General features: G+C 36.0%; 1 protein-coding gene across 4 annotated transcripts in view; it reads right to left on the reverse strand.

Annotated features, from left to right (window-relative positions):
• LOC136037094 (uncharacterized) overlaps positions 1-27,215 on the reverse strand; it is a 138,678-nt gene that overhangs the window by 63,570 nt on the left and 47,893 nt on the right. For 2 of the 4 annotated variants that reach the window (XM_065719545.1, XM_065719546.1), the window contains one exon: positions 12,550-12,665. The exons of 1 other annotated variant lie outside the window; for it this stretch is intronic. In XM_065719545.1, the coding sequence (XP_065575617.1) occupies positions 12,550-12,665 (116 nt within the window). Of the gene's footprint in view, positions 1-1,507; positions 1,645-12,549; positions 12,666-27,215 lie in introns of those variants that run through there. One more of the 4 variants, XM_065719549.1, reaches the window with a different exon arrangement.

Here is a 27,215-nt window from a genome sequence, read left to right on the forward strand (position 1 = left end):
CATCTAAGAATGGTTTTCAACCTTTTTTTTTTGGGAAGCCATATTTTTTTCAATTTTTCTTCCGCACTGAGGTCCTCATGGCCAAGGACTCGAGAATAGAAGTTTCAATCCGGTCAGAAAAAAACAAATTAGTCTTACTTGTGTCCCTGTATTTGGGGACCCATGCTTTCAAAAATAAGATTATTTTTGTACATTAGGCTTCCTTGGCCGAATGAGTTACAGCTTTAAGTTTTAATTCGTTCAGAAAAAGGACCCTTTTCGGAGGAGCTATTTTTTTTTCTATCTTTCCTTCATTCGGGCATTCAGCATTCGGGTCCCCTTGGCCCATGGACTCGATGACATAAATTTCGAATTAATCCGATGAAAAAGTTTTTCGACCCTTTTTTCGGTACTCCTCTTTAGGAGCATCTGGCCCCGAAAGATTTTCTGAGCCGGTGCCCACAAACATTTTTTTTGTGCATTGGATTTCTCTTACTTCAAGGACTTATGCTGTAACTTTCAAACTTATCAGGGACAAAAGATGCTTTGGCCCTTTTCCGGGCCTACTAACTCCTCATCTAGATCCGATATTACGAGAGGCTAAGAAGACCAGAGTAAGAATTGACACGGGTTTGAGGCTTGTCGCCCTCATTTTATTTTTGCCCTCGAAAAAGATACTACAACTTTCAATTCCAAATCGAATGAGCCACGACCAAAGTTTCTATGATCACTCCTTCGATACGAAATGGCCGCAAAAAAAAAAAAAATACCCTAGGTTTCAAGCCGTTCGCAGAAAAAAGCTGTTCAGGGCCAATTATTTTTTTCTTTCTTGGGGGTATTGGGATCCTCTTAACCCAAAGACTGAGGATATAATTTGTGCCAATAAAAAAATGGGCCCTTTTCGGGCCCCATTTTTCGGAAGGCACATGACTCTTCACTTGGCTCAAAACTGTTCTGATATTTTTCTGATAAGAAAAGAAATTGAGGTCTAGAAAATGAATGAGTACTACCCATCAAAATCATAAATCTAATATCAAACCCAAATAAAGTATTATTTTATTTATTCCTGCTTTTTACTTTTGTTTCACACTTGGATGAGGACGAAAAGATTTACTTTTGACAAAAGTGAACAAGAGACATTTCAACTGCAGCTAAACGTGCCTTAAGCTTGTTTTGAATTTATCTAGTTCTGCTGCTCGCTAGCCCTGAAAAATTAGTGGAGCTCGTTTTCAATTTATATCATTTTAATGTTAAAACACCAAAGACGCACTTCTACTGGGTATCCCATTTTCTCTGGTCAAAACATTTACCACAAAAGTTTCAACCCTTTCGGGTAAAGAAATGAATATTCCCCTAATATTCTTGGCAAGAATTTTTATCATCAGCTACACCGAACGGCAAATTGGTCGACAGGTAGAACTAAAATCTATTTACGAACAAAATTCGGCCCCTTTTTAGAAAGAATTGGCTGGGATTTTGGTATTTTTTTGTATCGTTAAAGAAAATTTGTGATAGGGGGAAACCTAACCTTATTTTCACGCATACACCTAAATCCTTGTTCTACTGCACACCCTTCTTTCTTGAGAGTTGCTGAATCACTGAAACAACAATAAGAAACTGAGGAAGTTTTCGTCGAAGCAAAACACTGGAACGCTTCATTAAAACTATACTAGCAACTAAAAAACAGCAATTAAAGTTGAATGCGTGACTTTGTTTTAAACGACATAATAAAAACAAGCATCATAAGTTCTATGCAAGATGCATACTAAGAAATTGGGAAAATATTGTTGCTTTTTCCCTAATTCAAATAAAGTTGAGCAATAAAATGACCTAACACTGAGGTAAATTAGGTTTTTGTGGTACATTCACGAAAGCATTGTTAAAACCTGAAAAGTAGAAACCTGTTGAAAGTTTGAAAAATTGTAATTTTTTTTTCTTTAACTCAAAGTAAGTAATAAAATAGGGAGCAATATAATAACCTGATACTGAGCTAGATTACGTACTGGCAAATAAGTACATTCGCAAAAAAACAAACAAAAAAAACAAGAGCTAAGAGCTCATATGGCACTTGTGACGAGGCCGGAAGAGCCAAGAGCTCATATGGTATGAGCTCTAGCAAAATTCTGAGAATTGATAGATTGATTTTTTAAAAAAAATCAGAGGCTTATTAACGGTCGGGATTTAAAATAAAAGCTCTGAGTCACGAGGTCCTTCTAAATATCAAAATTCATTAAGATGCGATCACCCACTCGTAAGTTGCCTAAATTTTTTTAATTGTTCCTCTCCCTTCATCCCCCCTCCCCAGATGGTCAAGTCGGGGAAAACGACTTTATCAGGTCAATTTGTGCAGCTTCCTGCAAGCCTACCAATTTTCATTGTCTTAGCACGTCCAGAAGCGCCAAACTCACCAAAGAACTGAACCCCACCTCCTAACTCCCCCAAAGAGAGCGGATCCGGTACGGTTACATCAATCACGTATCTACGACATTTGCTTATTCTACCCAACAAGTTTCATCCCATTTCTCCACTCTAAACGTGTTCCAAGATTTCCAGTTTCCCCCTCAAAATCCCTCAATATTAACAAATCTGGTCGGGATTTGAAATAAGAGCTCTGAGACATGAGTTCCTTCTAAATATTAAATTTCATTAAGATCTGGTCACCCGTTCTTAAGTTAAAAATATTTCAATTTTTCTAATTTTTAAAAATTAACACCCCACGGCTCCCCCAAAGAGAACGGATCCGTTCCAATTATGTCAATAACGTATCTATAACTTGTGCTTATTCTTCCCATCAAGTGGCATCTCGATCTCTCCACTCAAAGTGTTTTCCAAGATTTTCGGTTTCCAATATTTATGTTTCTCCCCACCAGCCCCCTACGTCCCCGAATCGGACTCGAGTTGAAAATGGAGTATCTGAGACATAAGATCCTTCTATATATCCAGTTTCATTAAGTTTCATTAATCGGATCTGGTCGGGATCTAAAATGAGATCTCTAAAGCACAAGATCCTTCTAAATATAAAATTTAATTAAGATCTGATCACCCGTTCCTAAGTTACAAATACCTCATTTTTTTTAAATTTTCTCGTATTACTCCCCCCCTCCCCAACTCCACCAAAGAAAGCGGATCTGGTCCGGTTATGTCAGTTACGTATCTTGGACTTGTGTTTATTTTTCCCACCAAGTTTCATCCCGATCCCTCCACTCTAAGAATTTTGGGCTCCCCCCAACTCCCCCAAATGTCACCGGGTTCGGTCGGGATTTAAAATTAGAGCTCTGAAACAAAATATCCTTCCAAACATCAAATTTCATTAAGATCCGATCACTCCTTCGTAAGTTAAAAATACTTCATTTTTTATGTTTTTCAGAATTAACCCTCCCCACCCCCAACTTCCCCAAACAGAGCAGATTCGTTCCGATCATGTCAATCACGTATCTAGGACTCCTGCTTATTTTTCCCACCATGCTTCATCCCGATCCCTCCACTCTAAGCCTTTTCCAAGATTTTAAGTCCCCCCCTTCCCCAAATGTCACCATATCTGGTCGGGATTTAAAATAAGAGCTGTGAGACACGATATCCTTCCAAACATCAAATTTCATTAAGATACAATCACTCGTTCGTAAGTTAAAAATACTCCTTTTTTCTATTTTTTTTCCGAATTAACCAGCCCCCCACTCCCCCCCCCCAGATGGTAAAATCAGGGAAACGGCTATTTCTAATTTAATTTGGTCCGGTGCCTGATACGCCTGCCAAATGTCATCGTCCTAGCTTATCTGGAAGTACCTAAACTAGCAAAACGGGTAAAGACAGACAGACAGACAGGCCGACAGACCGACCGACAGAATTTGCGATCGCTATATGTCACTTGGTTAATACTAAGTGCCATAAAAACTGAAAAGTGAAAAGACACTGACAGTTTCAGAAAATGGAAAAATGTTGGTGTCTTTCCCCTAACTGAAACAAAATTGGGAATAAAATGTCCTAAAACTGAGCTAAATTGAGTGTTAGCAAATACGTATATTTGCAACAACATACAAAAAACTGGAAAGTTGATAGGCCCTTTCAGTTTGAGAAACGTCCGCAGGGCACAGGGCTAGTCAAAACTAATAAAATGTTCGTCTAGTTAGAAAAAACTTGACATTCCATCTATTTTTGTTCTTGATGGCATAAATTTCTATCATTTTAGGATAATAGAGACAAAATATTTCAAGAAATAAAAGAAGAAATAGAAAATTACATACTCAATCTTAAATGTTCACCAGCGTTTTTGTATGTTTAAAGCAGGTGCATGGTTATAGGGAAGGGGGGCAGGGTCCTGATCCCTCAAAAAACTCTGACGATTGTTACGATTCATATTATTATTTCCTACATGCTCGACACGATTTACCTGCTATAGGATTTATCGTATTTGCACTCCTTAGCCGCCCCCCCTTATAACTGGTGTCGAGACATACCTGCCTGGTTTCCGGTAAATAATGCGTATATCGAGCATAGTGCTACATTTCGTAAATGTGACTAAAATCACAAAAAATATATAATTTCTTTATGGTCTTTATGTGACTAAAACCCATTCCGCCCTGGCCGAATGGGTTGGTGCGCTGGATTCGGGATCCCTTGTCTGAGAGGACGCGGGTTCGAATCCCAGTGTACCCAATTCTTCAGTTTGGGACGGGGGTGAGTGGTGTGACTCTGTAAGCTTAGCCAGAGTCGACCCAGCTCTAAATGGGTACCTGGAGAAATCTGGGGAAGGTAAACAGGAAGGGTGTGCGAAAGCACAGGATGGCTGGCCCCCAACCCCCCATTGCACTTCCTGGCTGAAGGGCCAAGAAACGGAGATCAGCACCGCCGGTACGGACTGTAAAGTCTAATGCCGTATCCTTTACCTTTTTTTTTACCTTTTTTGTATTCTATGTTGCCACATAGATATTTACTTCACTTTTTACATATTTTGTCAATCATCCGTCTGTTTCAAACAGCTTGTAGTGACGAACTGTAAGTAAGGAGTGATGCGGCTTACTAGTAACCAAAACTCTAAGAAACAGAGTCTTGATAATATGGAAACATGAAAAGAATCGAACTTCGATGCTTATTCAAAATATATAAAATCCACAAAAATTAACTTTACCCTTCAAAAGTTATGAGCCTGAGAAATTTTGCCAAATTTTTGAAAAAAGAGAGGAACACCCCCAAAACATAGTGATCTTATTTAAAATCGCACTATCAGATTCAGGATATAAGAGAACCCTACTGTAGAGGTTCTAAGCTCTAATATGCAAAAATGTGGATTTTTTTTCAGGGGTGATTGTATCAAACTAGTGATTTTAGAAGATCGGGAGAGGGCTCATTTTATGGGAAATCAAAGGTTATGTGTCCTTTTTATCGTCCGATCAAAATTTTAAGATAGCAATTTAGTTCAGCTAAGTCGAATGTTTAATAACTATGTCTTTGAGGATGACTTGACCCCGCACGGCCCCAAGGAAAGAACTGCAAGCTGTGAATTTCGCCCATTGTTTACATATAATATTGGCAATCTGGAAGTAGGCAGATATTTTTCGGGTATCTAACATATAATATTGGCAACCTGGAAGTAGGCAGATATTTTAAGTATCTTTTCATGGAGGAATTTTTTTTAGCAATTTTTGTCAGATGGGTACCTAAATAATCCGTAGACAATTTCTCTGGAAAACATCTAACAGATCCTCCTCCGCCTTTAGAGCACCACGCTTCAGAGCCATACTTACTGCTGTCATCACTGTGGCTGCAAATATTATGAACTTGGTTCGAACCAAGACCTATTTTTCCAAAGGATTTTTGTTTTGGCAATCTGTTTTGATTTTAGATGACTAACAGCTAATCATATGAACAGTCAAAGCAAATGGAAAACAGCTTAATATGAATATGCAAGTTTTAACGACGAAAAATAATTTGCTTTTCTTTGAATTTGAACTTGTTTTTTTCTTAACAGCTTCAACTTTGCTAAGCAACTTCAAACTAAAACTACTCTAAAGTTGTTTTTTTTCTTAGCACTTTCAGTAACTGCAACCCTACTTAAACCTAAAATTTGTGATTACTCCAAAAGAATTTGTTTAAGCGTGTGCTTTCAAACAGTTCGTGGTAACGAACTGTAGTAAGGAGAGACCCGGCTCAAAAGTAATCAAAACTCTGAAAAATGGAATTTTGATAAATCAAAAGAATCGCATTTTAATGCTGATTCTAAATATATAAGTTTCATCAAGTTTAGTATTACCCGTTAAGAGCCTGAAAAAATTTGCCTTATTTTAGAAAATAGAGGAAAACACCCCCTACAAGTCATAGAATCTTAACAAAAATCACACCATCAGATTCAGCGTATCAGAGAACCCTACTGTAGAAGTTCCTAGCTCCAATATACAAAAATGTGGAATTTTGTATTTCCACAGATCACGGATGCGTGTTTACTTGTTTGTTTGTTTTTTTCCCAGGGGTGATCGTATCGACCCAGTGGTCCTAGAATGTTGCGAGAGGGCTCATTCTGACGGAAATGAAAAGTTCTTGTGCCTTTTTTTAAGTGACCGAAAAAATTGGAGGGCACCTAGGCCCTCTCCCACGCTAATTATTTCCCCAAAGTCAACGGATCAAAATTCTGAGATAGCCATTTTGTTCAGCGTAGTCGAAGTACCTTATAACTATGTCTATGGGGACGACTTACTCCCCCACTGTCCCCGTGGGAGGGGCTACAAGTTACAAACTTTGACCAGTGCTTACATATAGTAATGGTTATTTGGAAGTGTACAGACGTTTTCAGGGTGATTTTTTGGTTGGGGGAGGGTTTGAGAAGAGGGGATATGTTGGGGGAACTTTCCATGGAGGAATTTGTCATGGGGGAAGAAAATTTCCATGAACGAAGCTCAGGATTTTCTAGCATTATTAAAAAAAAATGAAAAAATAAATATGAAAAAGTTTTTTCAACTGGAAGTAAGGAGCAGCATTAAAAGTTAAAATGGGCAGAAATTAATACGCATATGAGGTTCTCACCTCCTCCTAATACCTCGCTGTTTACGCTAAAGTATTTTTAGTAATTTCAACTATTTATTCTACGGCTTTTGTGATTCAGGGGTCATTCTTAATGAATTGGGACAAAATTTAAGCTTTAGTGTAAACAGCGAGGTACTGACGAGGGGGTGAACCCCCTCATATATGTAATAAAAACATGGGAATACAAAAGTTCGTTACGTAAGCTAATTTATAAGTTATGTATACCTTTTGCTGATAAAAACATTCGTAAAAAATTAGAAGTTCTAGTTGCCTTTTTAAGTAAACCAAAAAATCGAAGGACAACTAGGCTTCCTCCCCCGTTCATTTCTTCTCAAAATCATTCGATCAAAACAATGAGAAAGCCATTTAGCCAAAAAAAATGAATATGCGAATTTTGTTTTAATTATTCCTCCGCGGAGAGCCAAAATCAAAACATGCATTGATTCAAAAACGTTCAGAAATTAAATTTAAAAAAAAACAGTTTTTTAACTGAAAGTAAGGAGTAACATTAAAACTTCAAACGAACAGAAATTACTTCGTATATGAAAGGGGCTGCTTCCTCATCAACGCCCCATTCTTTACGCTAAAGTTTTTCACTGTCTTAAAAAGTAGAGTTGAGAGAAAGAGTCAAACTTTAGCGTGAAGAGCGGGGCGTTGATGAGGAAGCAGCCCCTTTCATATACGAAGTAATTTCTGTTCGTTTTAAGTTTTAATGTTGCTCCTTACTTTCAGAAAAAAAAACTGTTTTTTTTTTTATCTAATAATTTTAAAGGACGAAGTTATGCACACCGACTGCATATGAACAGCGAATACATACGGACACCGATTTAGTATAGCCTATTTTGGCAAATTTTACGTCGAAAAGGAGACTAATTTGACATGAATTTGAACCTATTTTGTCTTAATAGTTTCAGCAACTTCAATTTAGTAACTCCAAACTGCAATTACTTAAGTCTTGTCTTTAAAAACTCACTAAGCAACTTCAAACTGCAATTCCTCACAACTCATTTTCTTTTAGGAATGTATCTTGACTTAAGATGACTTAAGAGTACCAAGACTATTCTTTTTAACCTAAATCTATAAAGTGCCCCAGAATTCCCAATTTTTGATCTCCATGTTTTTTTTAATTGATCTTAGATCAAATCTTAGATTAAGATCAAATCTTTGATCTTAGATTAGATTGATAGAGTACCGAGACTATTCTTTTTAACCTAAATCTATAAAGTGCCCCAGAATTTCCAATTTTTGCAACGCAAAGTTGATCTCCATGTTTTCTTCAATTGATCTTTCTAAAAAGTCCTTTTCAACAATAGCCCTAGTTAGGCACAGCGACTGTATATATATACAGTGAATGCATATGGACACCGACTTAGTATATTTAGGAAAATTTTATGTCGAAACAGAGACTAATTTGACATGAATTTGAACTTGTTTCGTCTTAATAGCTTCAGCAACTTCAGTATAGTAATTTCAAATTGCAATTGCTTAAAACTTGTCTTTATTCATTGAGCAGCTTCAAACTGCAATTCCTCACAACTAATTTTCTTTTAGGAATGTATTTTGACGTAAGATGACTTAAGAGTACCAAGACTATTCTTTTCACCCTAAATCTATAAAGTAAAGGCAGAAGTGAGATGTCTGTTTCAAGAACTGTTCGACTCTCGGTAACCAAGATTTATGATTACTCCCAGAAGACCTGATAAAAACGCTACTTCTGCCATGGGCCTAACCTAAAAACGACCCATGCCAATAGCAACCGACCATAAAAAGATAATTTTATAATAATATTTATGTCACAAGAACCTACTTTTCATACTGATTCCGAGCAGCTAGAGCATAGGAAGATAAAATACTTGAACATTTTTTTTTTCAAATGATAAAGGATGATGTCAGGTGAGGATGTTGTAAGCTATCATCTATACCTACGCCCTGTTCAAATTGGCAACAACAAAAGATCCTCTGTAATATCAGTTTTAATATTTGTGTTAAAATTAAAAATCAAACCGACTCTTGAAATTATGAAGAAAACCTGCGAAAAGTAGAGTTACAGCTAATACTGATTAAATGTCGCAAACTGTCAGAAGGGGGGGGGTCTGGATGGAAGAGATGTGTAAGTGTGGTTAAGAGCGAAAATATTGGGAGCTGGCTGCGCAACTTCTTAAGCTGCATAAAACAATAAGAGGCAGTTTTTTCCGACAGAGATTTAAATCTTGCCAATATAAGGAGTTACTTCAGTAATTTTCTATAAAGTATTTTCCAGCAAAGCATAAGGTAATTTTAGAATAGGAAAATTTTTAGCATCAAGATCAACGGAAAGCTTGCAGTATTCGCTAGTGGATTCTACATTGGCATTGTTTAGTTAGCTTAATAATATCATAATTATTGCATACAAGATCAAATTAAAGGAGCCTTGGGAATATTTCTTATATTAGTACTAGCTGTTGGGGTGGCGCTTCGCGCCACCCCAACACCTAGTTGGTGGGGTGCTTCGCGCCCCCCCAAGCCCCCCCGCGCGCGTAAGTCGTTACGCGCCATTGTAGTTGTGTCCCTGTGTCCCACCTGTGAATATAGATAGATTTATATATGTGTTTCAAACTATGTAAAAATTGCGAATAAACAACATTCTTGGCTTTCCCATTGTCTGTGCATATACAAAGCCGTATGTACTAATAATGACGTCATATGCAAACGCTCTTTTTACAAACAAACAAACATGCATCCACACAACTCGTTTTTATATAGATAGATAGATAGATAGATACAATACAAATTAACTGCGTAAAACTTGCGAATATACAACATTCTTCGCTGTCCAATTGTCGCTGCATATAAATACATTGTCAGGTTTACCGACCCTCGAACATGCAACGTACAATTGTCCATGGGAAAAACAATCAGTATTAAGATCTATACCACATTTTTCTAATGATTAACCTTGAGCTTTGTTAATGGTGATTGCAAATACTAATCGAATTGGGAATTGCAATCTTTTAAATTGAAAAAGCAGATCCGTTGGAATCATGGGAATGCGAGGAATAAGAACAGCCTCACCCTCATAAGGCCCTGTCAAGATTGTGGCCTCTATTAGGTTTTCCATTGTTTTTTTTTTTACGGCAAGTCGCGTGCCATTGCAAAGCTTTGGTGGGTTGATATTTCTTAAAAGTATTATTGGTACGCCTATTTTTAGTTGTAGCACGTGTGGTGGAAACCCTGAAGGATCTATGGAATTTAAAAATTCAGATGGATAATTAACCGCTTCATTTGGTTCCAAAACTGTGTCGACTGACTTGTAAAGGACTGCCTGGTCTCGAATCTTGGTCAAAACAATATTGTTGATTTCGTGGACGTCTATATTTTTGGGTGCGAGAATCGCTCTTTCACTTAGCCATTTATTATTTTTATAATTTTTTAGAATATTCGGAAATACTTTTTCAATCATTTCATTTTTGGACGTCACTAAATTACAGAAATCAGCAGGTAGTTGTATACGTCCTGAAATTGAGTCTACTGTTTGACCAGAGTCATCGTTTTGCAATCGGACACGCATATTTGTCGTTAATTTTAATATTTTTACGTGTGCCCATGAATTAGAATTGTTTAGGCAAGCATTCATTTCGTCTGCAGGAGTTAAACTACGTAAAAATTGCGAATATACAACATTCTTGGCTTTCCCATTGTCTCTGCATATACAAAGCCGTATGTACTAATAATGACATCATATGCAAACGCTCTTTTTACAAACAAACAAACATGCATACACACAACTCGTTTTTATATAGATAGATAGATACAATACAAATTAACTGCGTAAAACTTGCGAATATACAACATTCTTCGCTGTCCAATTGTCGCTGCATATAAATAGATTGTCAGGTTTACCGACCCTCGAACATGCAACGTACAATTGTCCATGGGAAAAACAATCAGTATTAAGATCTATACCACATTTTTCTAATGATTGACCTTGAGCTTTGTTAATGGTGATTGCAAATGCTAATCGAATTGGGAATTGCAATCTTTTAAATTGAAAAGGCAGATCCGTTGGAATCATGGGAATGCGAGGAATAAGAACTGCCTCACCCTCAAAAGGCCCTGTCAAGATTGTGGCCTCTATTAGGTTTTCCATTGTTTTTTTTTACGGCAAGTCGAGTGCCATTGCAAAGCTTTGGTGGGTTTATATTTCTTAAAAGTATTATTGGTACGCCTATTTTTAGTTGTAGCACATGTGGTGGAAACCCTGAAAGATCTATGGAATTTAAAAATTCAGATGGATAATTAACCGCTTCATTTGGTTCCAAAACTGTGTCGACTGACTTGTAAAGGACTGCCTGGTCTCGAATCTTGGTCAAAACAATATTGTTGATTTCGTGGACGTCTATATTTTTGGGTGCGAGAATCGCTCTTTCACTTAGCCATTTATTATTTTTATAATTTTTTAGAATATTCGGAAATACTTTTTCAATCAATTCATTTTTGGACGTCACTAAATTACAGAAATCAGCAGGTAGTTGTATACGTCCTGAAATTGAGTCTACTGGGAGCTTTCCGTTTCCAATTGTCAGCAATTGATCTGAAAATGTTTGACCAGAGTCATCGTTTTGCAATCGGACACGCATATTTGTAGTTAATTTTAATATTTTTACGTGTGCCCATAAATTAGAATTTTTCAGGCAAGCATTCATTCGTCTTCAATGGCTCTGGTGGTGCAGCCAATAGAGGAAGTTTAACTTTTCCTGAGGCGCAACACATTCCCATTGTTTCACCATTGAATTTCAAGGCCTTGCAATAGGGACAAATTTTAGACATTGTCCCGATTTGAACACATCTACTCAAGCTATAATCATCGACTGGGTTGTACCTGAATGCCAGGCGATAACTTTCAGGTTGCTCTGATTCCTCGGCACGCTTTCTTTTCTTACTTTCTCTATCAGCAGCAAGCCTGATTTCTTGCTGTTCTTGTGATTCCTCGGCACGCTTTCTTTTCTTACTTTCTCTATCAGCAGCAAGCCTGATTTCTTGCTGTTCTTGTAATTCCTCGGCACGCCTTCTTTTTTCACTTTCTCTTTTAGCAGCAAGTCTGCTTCCGCGTTGCTCTGGTAGTTCCTCGGCACGCTTTCTGTTCTTTTTTTCTCTATCAGCCTCAAGCCTGTTTCCTTGCTGTTCTTTTGATTCCTCGGCACGCTTTCTGTTCTTTCTTTCTCTATCAGCCTCAAGCCTGTTTCCTTGCTGTTCTTTTGACTCCTCGGCACGCTTTCTTTTCTGACTTTCTCTATCAGCAGCAAGTTTTTTGGTATAGACTCTTTGAGCATCTTCATCGGCTTTTGCCATGGTAAGTTCATCAGTCATTGTAAACTTAAACATTAATAGATTTCTACGTGAACATATGTCTTAAATATCTTGAATGACGTCACCGTCAAAGCAAAAATGACGACAACTAATTTCATGACGTCAGTCAACACAGAAACATGACGTCACCTGATCCACAGACAGACACACAGACAGACAACTTATTTTTATATATATAGATTAAGTAATTGTCAACCAATATGACCAAACCTTGAGACTGAGACGGGAAAAGCTTCATAGCATTAAACAGACTTCTAACATCCTTCGTTTTCAGTAGTCCATCTACATTCGGTCCAACCCATAGCTTCCAGAATTCAAACAGATCCCTGAAATTCAAATACAAAGTAAGTACTTTACTAGGACACAGAGTCTTAGGTTTACTGTCCGAGATATTAAGGACCTGGTTTCGTATTCGAGCAAATTGTCCATGGCTGATCATGGTTGCAGCGGTAGCAGCAATCTAGTAAAAGACGAACCACGGCCCATAGTAACCAGAAATTAAAAAACACGCTTTAAAATATACTGGCAGCTGAGAAAAAACTGGTATTTCTAGCTGATTCAGGAATTGTGACTATTATCTAGTATAGTCTCAATAGTAATGACAGAAAAAGAACGAAAAGACCATTACGATGTAAGTGACAATTGACTAAAAGGAAAATATGACACAAATAATGAACATGATACATAACGACATTTCAGTTCAACATTATTTTTAAATAAAAACATAAGCATAAATCTATAGAATACAGACTCAAAATTATGTTTTCAAAAAATCAACGAACGTAAAAGAATTTAACACAAACAAAACATGCGTAATATAATGCAGTTTAGTATAACGTTTAATCAATTTTTTGTGCACTGTTTTAAGAACCGACATTGTAGTTTTGCAGAAATTGTATATCTCTCAGTTTCTTTAATAAGATTCATAATAGTTATAGTAATATGTACTCCATTGATGTATATCCAAGCTACAAAAGACAAGAAGTGACATGACAGAATAATTATCCCGCCATTACACTATTTGCCCCAACAGATTTGAAGAATTGTCTTAATCCGATGAGACTTTTTACAAGCTTATACGGGAACGGGATACTGGGTCATCTGGAAGCACGTGATAGCAATCATGGCCGCATCAGCAAGTTCGAAGGGTCCAATAATTCAGATGATACTTTTACAAAACCAGCACGTGATGCTACGTACCATCAACATCTATTGCCAAAGAATTTATATAATCCACATCCTACTGTCATCGAAAGGTCCAAGGAAGAAGTCGATAACTATTGAAATTCGAAAGAAATTCTTGTTCAAGGAGTAGATGTCCCTCCTCCAATTATGTCGCTCGAGAAGCTGATTTTCCTGACGACTTAAAAGCTCAGCTCAGATCACAAGGATTAGCTAGTCCTACTCCAATCCAAGCCCAAGGTTGGCCGATTACCTTATCTGGTAGAAATATGATAGGCATTGCATCAACTGGATCAGGTAAAACTCTGGCCGATATACCGAACCAAGCAAATCCTAATCGAGGAGATGGACCCATAGTTTGATTTTGACTCCAACAAGAGAATTAGCACAGCGGATTAAAGTTATGGCAGATAAATTTGGAGCATCGCCTCACATAAAAAGTATTTGTGTCTTTGGTGGGTCTCCATAGTGGTTGCAGCTGAGAGATTTGGATTAAGGATCTGAACTATACATAGCTACTCCTGGGAAAATGATTGAATTTTTAGAAACTAGAAAAATAAATCTTTGGCGATGTATTTACATCGTCCTAGAAGAAGCAGAAAGGATGCTTGATATGGGCTTTGAACGACAAATCAAGAAAATTGTTCAGCAAATTAATAGTGAAATCAAATTCTGATGGGGTCAGCCGCTTGGACGAAGGAAGTTGAATGCTTAGCAAAAGAATTTTTAGGCGCACACATCACATTAAGCGTCGGCTCAAAGAACTTACCAGCCAATCACTATATTCAACAAATTTTCGACGTTCGCTCAGAAGAGGAGAAATATAGTAAGTTAAGTTTATAAATATAAAGTTAAGTTTATATTTGGATAAAATCTCTCAACAACAGGAAAACAAGACAGTTGTTTACAGGGAAACGAAACAAAAGGTGGATGAGACACCAAACAGTATTCAGAGAGCCCAGTACCCTGCAAAGGCCATCCATGATGACAAAGATACAAGAGAATAAGATTGGGTTCTGAAAGACATCAGAAATAGCAAGATAAATATATTAGTGGCTACAGATGTTACAGCCCATCGTCTAGATGTCAACGACATAAATTATGTGATTAACTATGATTACCCTCATAACAGTGAAGATTACGCTCACAGAATAAGAAGAATCGGAAGACCCAACTAGACTGGAGTTACGTACACCTTCTTTACTCCACAAAATGGAAACAAGGGTAAGTTTAATAGGGGTCCTCAATGAGGTAAATAAAAAAGTCAACCTAAAATCATGTGATAGCGCCGCCTCAGAAGCCAGGTACAAATGACAGAATAGTAGAAGTAATGAAGGAAGGACTGGATTTAGGGGGACGCGGCAAATATAGAAAGTGGTATGTCAGAGACCAATGGTAAGCAGTTTTGACTCCTCGAAAGCCCTGTTAAGAAAAAGATATTACCAGGAACAACCGACACAATTAAGCGACATAAGATGTTCCATTTGAATTCTTGTTTTAACTATTTTTAATAAATGTGAAAAGTTTCGCAACAAAAATTTACATTGCTTTGTTTTCGTCACCGTTCAGTTCCAAAGTTTTTCAATAAAAGGAAAAGCCGCCATACTTGTTTGTTTAAGAATAATGTCAATCTTTTGTGTTTTCAGTACTGCGATTTCCGAATCTGCTATGCTATACTTATGCTATTAATCAATATTGAGTCACGCGTCCTTTGTGGTATGTTGAAAAAAATTCAACAAAACAGAAAAAGACGGAACGTATCTTTACTTTATCAGTTCTAGCGAATATCTTACATGAAGCTATAACACACAGGGATATGAGGTAGAGCGACATCATTGTAAACACTTGTTAGGTGACAAAGTTCTTAAAAATGTGTAAAAAATCATCAGAGACGAATATGAAGCAAGAAACTTGCAAATGTGGGGATTTAAAAGTTTTATGTCGTCAAATGTTTTTGGGCTTGACAGGAGGGAAACTACACATAAGATTTTGGTAGGTACATTTTCCTACTAAAAGAACAGTAATTCTAAGAATAGAGAACACAAGAAGTTTAACACTTGATCGCAAACAAGAGAATCCCAATTTCTAGTTATTATCCAAGTAAACAGTAGTTATTATCCTAGTAAACAGTAATAGCTTAAAAAAGGGGGTTCTAATAGGTTCTGGCAAAGAGAAAGCCAAACGATATTTCCTAATTCAGGTTTGAGACAATGCCTAAGTTTTATTGACGTAGGAAATCCACTTTGCTGCGGATCTTGAACAGATCCGTTCAGCATTTTTTCGGTTTTGCAAATATTTTCTATCTATACCCATTTGGATATGAAACAGTTACATTTCTAGGCGCTATAGAGTGTTTGAAATATGTGAAAAATTGGATGACCTCGCCACCAAATTCCGAGAGAGTTGCGACAGAATTGTTGATTTTCCTCTTGCGTGCATTCTGAAGTAAATATATATATCACCAGTGTTCGACCTATAGTTCATGTTTTTTCTCTTTTTGTGTTGTTACGTGAGTGTTTTTTGCTTTTCTTTTTCCTTTCTTTATTAACTCCTCTATGATTGATTTTTTTTGTACAGAGGTTGTCAATAAATTATTATTATTTTCTAATTCATGGGAGGTCATGGCTGTGAAATAGGAGAAGCAGTGGAGGTATACCACGCTTTCAATAAAGCTTATTGAGATCGAATGGAATTGGTTTCTGCCACTGAGAGCCAATGAAAATCCTTCTACTAAAAATAGATGGTTTTTATTGGCTGGTAGTGACGAAAAACAATTGCTGTTATTTTTTACAGGCTGTATTGAACGCTTGTGTAAGCTCGAATAAACCTGTTAAGGGCCTAATCTGGCCCTGAAATCTCTCTTGATTTTAATTCCACATTAGAAGCACAAAGAATACTTCCCGGGATTTCTTCAAAAAAGTTAACACAATAGCCTATGCTATCAGAAGCTTCTGTGGTACAGCATGAGATAAACCCAACTGAATACAAGAAAAAATAAAACATGCACCTGGAAAGAATGTCATTAGCAGGGCAGCCTAACATTTTCCTAAAGTTTAAATGTTTTAGTGGAATTCTGGGGTATTTAGGATCCCACAAAGGAATTCGGGTCGCAAGTTCCAGTGCCCTTTTTAAGTGACTAAAAAGAATGAAGGACAACTAAGCCCCTTCTCAAGCCCCTTTTTTCCCAAATCGTCCGATCAAAATTTTGAGATAGAAATTTTGTTAATTATAGTTGAAAGCCCCAATAACTATGCCTTTGAATATAATTTGAACCCCCCCCCCAGAGCCCCAGGAGAAAGGTCTTATGTTATAAAATATTCACTGTTTACGCATAGGAATTATTGTTGAGAAGTATGCAAACATCTTGGGAGGAACTCATTTCCTGCTGTTTTTTTTTTTCCACGGGGTAATTTCTGATGAGAGGGAAGTATCCAAGGGGGTAACTTTTCACGAAAATTTTACAGTGGGGGAATTTGCCATAATTCCTATGCAAAATTCTTTTTGTGTCTTGCTTTCTCTTTTGCGTCTCAGTTTTACGCATGGAGATGTTAAGGGTAATTGTCCGGGGCACATTTTACCGGGATCCAATTGTCTAAAAGGATATTGCCGTAGGGAGGGGGATTTCTCTGTGGAGGCGCAGCCAGATTTCCTGACATTATTTGAACAATGATCAGAAATTAAATAAAAAAATAAGTTTTTACAACTGAAAGTGAGAAGCAACATTAAAACTTAAAATGAGCAGAAATTACTCCGTATAGGAAGGGGGTTACCCCCTTTCCGACACCTCGCTCTTTACTCTGAAGTTTGAATGTTGTCCAAATTCTGTAAGAGCAACTCCTTAAACATAAGGGACGTTTAATTAGAACAATAAGAAGCTTTTTTAGAAGTACTGAAAACTTTAGCGCAAACAGCGAGGTCTTCATGAGGGGGAAACTCCCTCCATATACGAAATAATTTCTGTTCGTTTTAAATTTTAATATTGCTCTTTACTTTCAGTTAAAAAAACATGTTGTTTTTTTTCATTATTAATTTCAAATATACGTCATACACACACTGATCAATTTTAGATTCTGAACGGGATATGACTTTTTGGAACTCTTGTTCAACTCAATATCAGAAATTTTGAACGTCCTTCCTTGGCTGGGTCAAAAGTAACATTTTTAGAGATGGGCCATTAGTTAAATTAAATAAAAGAAAATAAGTTTTTTTTTTAACTGCAAGTAAGGAGCGACATTAAAACTTAAAACGAAAAGAAATTATTCTGTATATGAAAGGGGTTGTCCCTTCCTCAACGCATTGCTCTTCACGCTAAGGTTCGACTCTTTCTCACAATTCTACTTTTTAAAACAATAAAACTTTAACGTAAAGGGCGAGGGGTTGAGGATGGGACAACCCCTTTCATATACAGAATAATTTCTGTTCGTTTTAAGTTTTAATGTCGCTCTTTACTTACAGTTAAAAAAAAACTTGTTTTTTATTTAGTTTCTGAACGTTTTTGAATTAATACATGTTTAGATTTTGGTTCACCACACATGAATAATTAAAACAAAATTTGCATGTTAATTGTTTTTGGCTAGACGGCTTTCTCTTTGTTTTGATCGGACGATTCTGATAAAAAAAAGGGGTGGGGGAGGAGGCCTAGTTGCCCTCCAATTTTTGGTTACTTAAAAAGGAACCTAGAACTTTTTATTTTTTATGAACGTTTTTATTACTAATACATATACGTAACTTGCGAATTAAGTTAAGTAATGAACTGCTATATTTCTATATTTTTATTACGTATATGAGGGGGTTCATCCCCTCGTCAATACCTCGCTATTTACATTAAAACTTCAATTTGGTTCCAATTCTTTAAGAATGACCCCTGAATCACATCCCGTAGAATAAATAGTTGAAACTAGTGAACATACTTTAGCATTAAGAGCGAGGTATTGTAGAGGAAACGGACCCCTTTATATACGTAATAATTTATGTTCGTTTTAGGTTTTAATGCTACTCCTTACTTCCAGCTGAAAAACCTTTTTTTTTGTTTATTTTCTCATTGTTTCTTTTTAAATAATGCTAGAAACTCCTACGCCTCCTTCATGGAAATTCTCTTCCCTCATGATAAATTCCTCCAAGGAAAAATCCTCCCACGCAACCCCCTCCCTCCAGCCCCTCAATGTGAAAAAGTTCCCCTGCAAACGTCTGCACACTTCCCAGTAAGTCGCGCCGAAAAATATAATTATTAGGTTTTTTGACTATGCTAAACAAAATGGCTATCTCAAAGTTTAGATCCGGTGACTTTGGGAAAAAATGAGCATGGAAGGGGGCCTAGGTGCCCTCCAATTTTTTGGTCACTTAAAAAGGGCACTAGAAGTTTTAATTTCCGTTAGAATGAGCCCTCTCGCGACATCCTAGGACCACTGGGTCGATACGACCACCCCTGGAAAAAAAACAAAAATTAAAAAAAAAAAAAAATTAACACACATCCGTGATCTGTTTTCTGGTAAAACATACAAAACTCCACATTTTTGTATATAGGAGCTTGAAACTTCTACAGTAGGGTTCTCTGATACGGTGGATCTGATGGTGTGATTTTCGTTAAGATTCTATGACTTTAGGGGGTGTATCCTCCTATTTTCTAAAATAAGGCAAATTTTCTCAGGCTCGTAACTTTTGATGGGTAAGACTAAACTTGATAGAACTTCTATATTTAACATCAGCATAAAAATACAATTCTTCTGATGTAACTATTGGTATCAAAATTCCATCTTTTAGTGTTTCGGTTACTATTGAGTCGGGTCGCTCCTTACTACAGTTCGTTACCACAATCTGTTTGATAAAGTACGGAATTACCTAGCAACAAGTATAGGACTACAGCTCCAGCATTAACCTAAAACTTGAATAAGAAAATTCAAAGGTGTGGACATGGCTACGAGGGCATATATGCCAAAGATCACAAAGAACTGAAGGTAATAAATTAAAAATAAATTATATTATATATTAAGATACTATGAATACGTTGACTCCTTCTGGCAAACTCTCTTGGCACACGTCTGAGAATCAAGCAATGACTTGAATCCTTTGACTAGGTAACTAATTTTAAAGTAAAAGCCTCACTGAAGTAAAAATATCTAAGTAATTGATTTTTTTTACATTTTTTTTAGCATCATTGATGCAAGTTGCTACCAAGAGTAATTCAAATTTAAATCGGGAGAAACAGGGATTTCTTTATTAAAACAAAATTTTGATCAGGAGTAAAAACTATGAATCAAAATGGAATAGTTGTGGGCATCAAGTCATGGCTAATTGTAGAAAAAGCCAAGAATGATAGACCAATTGAGTGAGAGGCAAATCTGGCATTAACCCCCCTTATTAAAATTGTATAAAAATGATGTTAGTTCATTCGTTAATAGATATGTCTATCTGTTATCCGTCCATGTGTCATTCCTAGGGCAGCAGAACCAAGGTAGATAGTCATAGAGCTAAGATGGTGATAGAACCTACAGTTTCCCAAGTGTTTGGTTAATATGGCACGGGTAAACGGCGCGAGTAAGTGTGTCTCTCTTATTAGACCAATATTTCAAACCATTGTTCAAGTGAAAAGCCTAAGACTGCAAAATTCAGTGGTGGCTGTTCCAACACAGAATGGAAATGGCTGGTCAAAAAACCCGGTTTTTTTTACCCTTGGAAAGACACTATAGAAACAATAGAGAATTCAGCACATGAAAAGAAATCGCCGCATCTGGAAAATTTTCCCAAGTTTACTTATAATTCCTAAGTATTTATTTCTATTACAGATTATTCATGGTTCTGTATATGTTTGATTTTTTTTTTTTTTTTTTTTTTTTTTTTTTTTTTTTTTGGTGAAGAAAGCTTGTGTCCAAATTTCTAGGCATGGTTCTGTGCACTCCATGCTCTGGCTCTGTATATACCACCCTAGTTCATCCTGATCCAAGTGATGCATAGAGAGTCCAGTAGCTTTTTATAGTCAATAATAGTTCAAGAATTATCAAAACTATCAGATACAAGCTCTTCCGTCGAAGTCTGTGATTCCCAACATGGGATGCAGACCCCAGCGATGGGGCATGGCAATATTTTGGTGGTTCATGGCTAGAACGTGCTCCCTTTGGCAGACTATGTTTTAGAGTCTTAATTTTGAAAAAAAATCCTTTCATTAGTATACAATATGCCAAGAGGACGACCTGAAAAAAAATGTGCCAAGTTATTGGCCTTCAAAGCTTCCTTCGGGTGAATACATATACAATTTTGAACAGCATTATTTAAATACCACGAGGGGAGGTATCATGATTTTAGAACTGCCTCAGTGGAGAATGGCCCAAACTCGGTTGGGAACCACTGATATAAGCAAGCTTGGGAATTTAGAGGCGCAGAAAATTAATGAATAATCACCTTCTAAAAAGATGACACAGAACAGAACACCTTTCCTTTTTTAGTCCTGTCAATTATGAGACAGAAAGAAAAACAGTTTCATCTAAGATTCTTTTTTTCTAAGAGAGCGAAGAAGTGAGATCAAACCTAAGGCATAACCAGGAGATCAGGTGTCCCTGAGGACAGCCTCTAAATGGACGCCAACTGAGGTTTTTTTCGGCAATACTGTAACTTAAGTAGTGGTGGTACAATTCGTAGAGAGTCTAAAGCCTGAGGCTCTACGCACAGGGGGTATACATAAATGACGACCGGGACACAGGGAATGTTCGATTAGCAATCACCATCAACAAAGCTCAAGGGCAATCATTAGAATAATGAGGTATAGATCTGAATACGGATTGTTGTTCCCATGGACAATTATATGTTGCATGTTCAAAAGTCGGTAAACCTGACCGGGACACCAGGACAAAAATGACGACCGGGACACAGGGAATATAAATGACGACCGGGACACTCAAAGAGAAATTACAGACCGGTACACCGGGACACAAATGACGACCGGGACACCGAGGCACAAGAAATATAAATGACGACCGGGACACTCAAAGAGAAATTACAGACTGGAATACCGAGAAACATATGACGACCGGGACACAGGGAATATAAATGACGACCGGGACACAGGGACACAACAACAACGGGGACGCCGGGGGGCACAGGGGGATATATAAATGACAACGGGGACACAGGGGATGTTCGATTAGCAATCACCATCAACAAAGCTCAAGAGCAATCATTAGAATAATGAGGTATAGATCTGAATACGGATTGTTTTTCTCATGGACAATTATATGTTGCATGTTCCAGAGTCGGTAAACCTGACAATCTATTGATATGCAGAGACAATGGGACAACGAAAAATATTGTATATTCGCAAGTTTTCCGTAGTTAAAAACATATACATATCTATCTCTATCCACAGGTGGGACACGGGGACACAACTACAATGGCCCGTAACGACTTACGCGTGCGGGGGGCTTGGGGGCGAAGCGCCCCCACCAACTAGGTGTTGGGGTGGCGCGAAGCGCCACTCCAACTACAGTGGCGCGTAGCGACTTACGCGCGCGGGGGGGGGGGGGGGCTTGGGGGGGGGCGAAGCGCCCCACCAACAGCTAGTCTATATATATATATATATATATATATATATATACATATATATATATATATATATTTATATAAATATATACATATATATATATATATATATATATATATATATATATATATATATTAGTTGTGAATTTTACTATCAGAAAAAAAAATGCTTGCAGTGACATTTTCTTATTTCTAACTTTTTTAACTTAGAAACTTTTTTAACTTTTTCTTAAACTTGGAAAATTTTCAACAAATTATACAAGACCCCAAAATGGAAAAAGTGTCATGTCGCCACTCCAACTACAGTGGCGCGTAGCGACTTACGCGCGCGGGGGGGGCTTGGGGGGAGGGGCGAAGCGCCCCACCAACAGCTAGTCTATATATATATATATATATATATATATATATATATATATATATATATATATATATATATATATATATATATATATATATATATATATATATATATATACATATATATATATATATATATATATATATATATATATATATATATATATATATATATATATATATATATATATATATATATATATATATATATACATATATATATATATATATATATATATATATATATATATATATATATATATATATATATATATATATATATATATATATATATATATATATATACATATATATATATATATATATATATATATATATATACATATATATATATATATTTATATATATATATATATATATATATATATATATATATATATATATATATACATATACATATATATATATATATATATACATATATATATATATATATATATATATATATATATATATATATATATATATATATATATATATATATATATATTAGTTGTGAATTTTACTATCAGAAAAAAAAATGCTTGCAGTGACATTTTCTTATTTCTAACTTTTTTAACTTAGAAACTTTTTTAACTTTTTCTTAAACTTGGAAATTTTTCAACAAATTATACAAGACCCCAAAATTGAATAAGTGTCATGTCAAAAGAAAACACAATGAAAAATTTTACGCAATGAATTCCAAGCATTGTTGTTTTTTTTTAATGATGATATTCTATGGGATTACGTCAATAAAAATATTCTATGCATTACTTTGTTATGTTTCCATTATTTTAGGATATGCTAAGAAGTCAAACGTTTAGAATGTTTATCAAAAAGTCGGAGATGCAAGAAAAGAACTCTTCAGAGACAAGAGCACTACTAGCGAGTACATAGGGGGTATATTGGAATCTGAGATAGGTTAACAGGGACTTTTACCAAAGTCTAAGAGAGATGACCTGTTTTTTTCCCAAAATCCACACAAACAGGCAAACAGATAGCAAGACGTACAGGAACATAGAGACAGACAGAAACACACAGATAAAGACACAAACACACAAATACAGACACAGAGACAAGCAAACACCCGCTCAAACAAACAGGCAAAGAGGGAGAGGGAGAGAGGGAGAGGGGGAGAGAGAGAAAACATATGCAAACACACAGAGATACACCCAAACACACAAAGAGACAAGCAAACACCCACTCAGACGCACAGGCATAGAGAGAGAGAGAGAAAGAGAGAGAGAGAGAGGAAAAAAACACACAAACGCAAAAACACATACAGAGATAAGCAAACACCCGCTCAGACGCAGAGGAACAGAGAGAAAGAGAGAGGGAGAGAGAGGCAAAAACACTTAAAAACACACAGATTCAGAAACAAAAACATGCAAATATAGACGGGAGGACAATAAAAGATCCATTCAGATACACAGGCGCAGAGAGAGATTGAGACAAAGACAGGATATGCTTCATAATATTGGTAGAGGAGTATGCCTGCCTTCTTCTGACATTCCGTTCAATGTTAACATGCGAAAGCTGATGATAGAGTTCATCACTGGGTAACACGTTACCAAAAGCACTAACTAGAATATGCCCCTCACCATCAGCTATTATTTTTACATTGGCATTCTCTTTGAATAATATAATCTCTTGAGATCTCACTCTCACATATCTACTATAGTAAGAGTTGAATTTTTGGTACTCCGCTAACTTTTTAATTTAGGTTCGTTTAGGTTCACTTAAGTGGCGGGCCACTCTAATTGAACCTAAACAAACCTAACTTGAAAAGCAGTAAACTAAATGTAGGCTAGCTTACGATTCAGTTATGCCACCATCTATAAATAGTCCTGAAAAGATGGTACCGCTGAGGATAGTGAAAACGTGACGCCGTCTAGAATTCTTTATGCGGCTGTATCCGTAGTACTCTGTGTTTGGTCATCGAAAGTAGTGTACGTGTTCAATCAATATTAATCGTAAACTAAAAGGACAAACACTTTTGTATTACTTGAAAAAGTGTAGATAGTGCATTCAAGAAAGTGTGTGCACATGTGGTATTATTGTAGCATTGAATGCTGACAAAGACAAATATCTGAACTACGAAACAAGCACTAGTGGTAACACTATTGGAAACGTATGCGTGCATTTTCATGATAATGAGAGATTAAATTTCTTTGAAGTACCGAAAAAATTTAACTCTAATGATGATGGATATGTGAGAGTGAAATCTCCAGAGATGATATTACTCAAAGAGAATGCCAACATAAAAATAATAGTTGATAGTGAGGTGCATCTTCTGACTAGGGCTTTTGGCAAAACGTTACCCAGTGATAAACTCTAGCGCCAGTTTTTGGGTATTAACATTCAATGGAGTGTCAAAAGAAGAAAGGCATAATCCTCTACAAGTATCATAAAGCATATCTTGTCTAGGTGCCAGAACTGTTACCTGTGTAAAAATGATATGGTAATAGACAGTGAAATTGTAAACAAAATAAAAAGGGTGTCAGCCTATGATATCACCAAGGAATATAAAGATGAATCGATGAAAAGCGTTAATACTGTCATCGACAGTTTATCAAGAGATATAGTCAATGAATTTAGCAATACCAGTGACAAAACTCATACTGAAGCTGTAGCTGAAACCATGTTAAAAGCTCTGTATGACAGCGAAATGGACGAAATTCTATGTCAAGAGAAAACACGATGAACCGTTTTATGGGACGAATTCAAAACCCTTAATTTTTTATATTATGATATTAATAACATGTTACATTGTATATGCCACTTTTTCAATCAAAAAAATATGTCAATACATTGCTCTATTATGTTTCCATTACTTATGCTGTATTCTAGCAAATCCAAGGTTTAAAATGCTTCTTCAAAAAACTCAAGATACAAGAACAGGAATTTTCAGACATGGAAACAATTGAATCTATTATGAATCCCGGTAAATATCTCTTTAATTTTCGAAGTCAATGAAAGTTTCTCAGGTTACATTCCATGATTCAAGCTTATTTCTAGCATGTAACATCAAACATTTCCCAAAAACTGGTCAGTTGCTATATAAATCTTTGATTTAAAGTTGATAGGATGGAACGACATTAAAACCTAAATGGAAGAGAAAGTGTTCTATATATGAAAGGAGGTGTCCCCTCCTCAACGCCTCGCTCTTTAAAAGCTTTCGCGTTCTTATTCAAGCAAAATTTAAGCAATTAAGCACAAATTGACGTAGTCAAAAGCAGTACTAAAGTAAATTTGAACAATTAATCATTTCAACATAATCAAAGACATACCTCGTCATTTTTCTTACGATATGTTTTTTTTTTCATTAGTTCATTTCAAATTGATCTTAAGGTTATATATTAGACACATTTAGATAGTAACAGAAACTACTATAAGACTATAGCTTTAAAACTAAAACTTTAAAATAAAACATCCTAAAAGATTAAACTTCTGGATTAAAAACAATAAAACAGATTTTTTTCAAAACTGATAGCATGGAACAATATTAAAATTTAAAATGAAAAAAAAACTATTCCGTATATGAAAGGGACTGTCCCCTCCTTAATGCTTCGCTCTTTACAAGCTTTTGTGTTCGTATTCGAGCGAAATTTAAGCAATTCAGCACTAATGGATGTAATTAAAAGATTTATTTAAGTAATATTAAACAATTAAGCATAAATTAACACAATCAAAGACACTTCATTTTTCTTAGGATATATGTTTATCATAATAGCCATCATCTTCACAGCGATGACGTAGAAACTGCATTCTCTTGTTATTCTAACAGTTGAAGCATAGACCGGATTCTTCCTCCCAAGAGAATTTAAAACCTATTTTTTCAATCATACCGGAATACGTGTTCTCCCATGGATTACATTTATCATAGTAACAATTGGAGCACAAAAATCCTCTAGTGTGAGTCACAAATCCCTTTAAGATAGGAATTACAGTCTTTAATGTGTACTGTATATCTTCTAAACCATTTACACGGATTGTATAATCTACATTATTCGTCATACCCGTCAACAATTCTGCAATTATCACAGGATGACCAGCTGCCCAGTGTATTCATGCATAATGGACATGTATAGAACATTTTTTGTGTTGACTCTCTCACCGCCAAAATAAAACTGACAGACAATCGATAAAGAGACTGTTCTTTTCTAGTTCTATAGAGAAGTAACTAAGTGACACCACGGTTCAACTGAATCTATTTGAACAAAATTTTCTAAATTAGCGATTTATTTATTGTTCTCAGGAAAAATCGTTTCGATGGAGTCTTCAATCATCATTTAGTTTCTAAGTCATAGTTCAAAGGCAAATACACCATAACGTTTTGTTTTGTTTCGATTAGTATATCAATAAATTTAGTAAATACATTTGGGCCACTGTCCATAAGCATCATACAATAACTCAAAGTTGGAGATTCATCTTTCATAATATTATCAAGCATTTTTTGAAAAAATATTTTCTTTTGCACTGACAACTTTTGAAAATGATAATCTAGATTCAGAATTTTCCAAAATCACAAGATTCCGCATTTCTTACAATTCAAAAATCAATCCAATTTTTAATCCTAACACTCTCAAAGTTAACTGCAAAATAACTAAAAAATCAAAAAAATTCTTTGTACTTCGAGAATTTCCCTGGAGAGAGGAGCGGTAACCTACTGAAAATATCTAGGAATAAAAACATTTTCGATTTAGAAACATATTTATTAGATAATCACAACAATATATCACTTAAATTCACTTACTGACTCAACTTATTGTCCTCAGCACACTTCATTATTGTATTTAAAGCACCTT

Source organism: Artemia franciscana, chromosome 16 (assembly GCF_032884065.1).
Source record: "Artemia franciscana chromosome 16, ASM3288406v1, whole genome shotgun sequence".
NCBI classification, from domain to species: Eukaryota; Metazoa; Arthropoda; class Branchiopoda; order Anostraca; family Artemiidae; genus Artemia; species Artemia franciscana.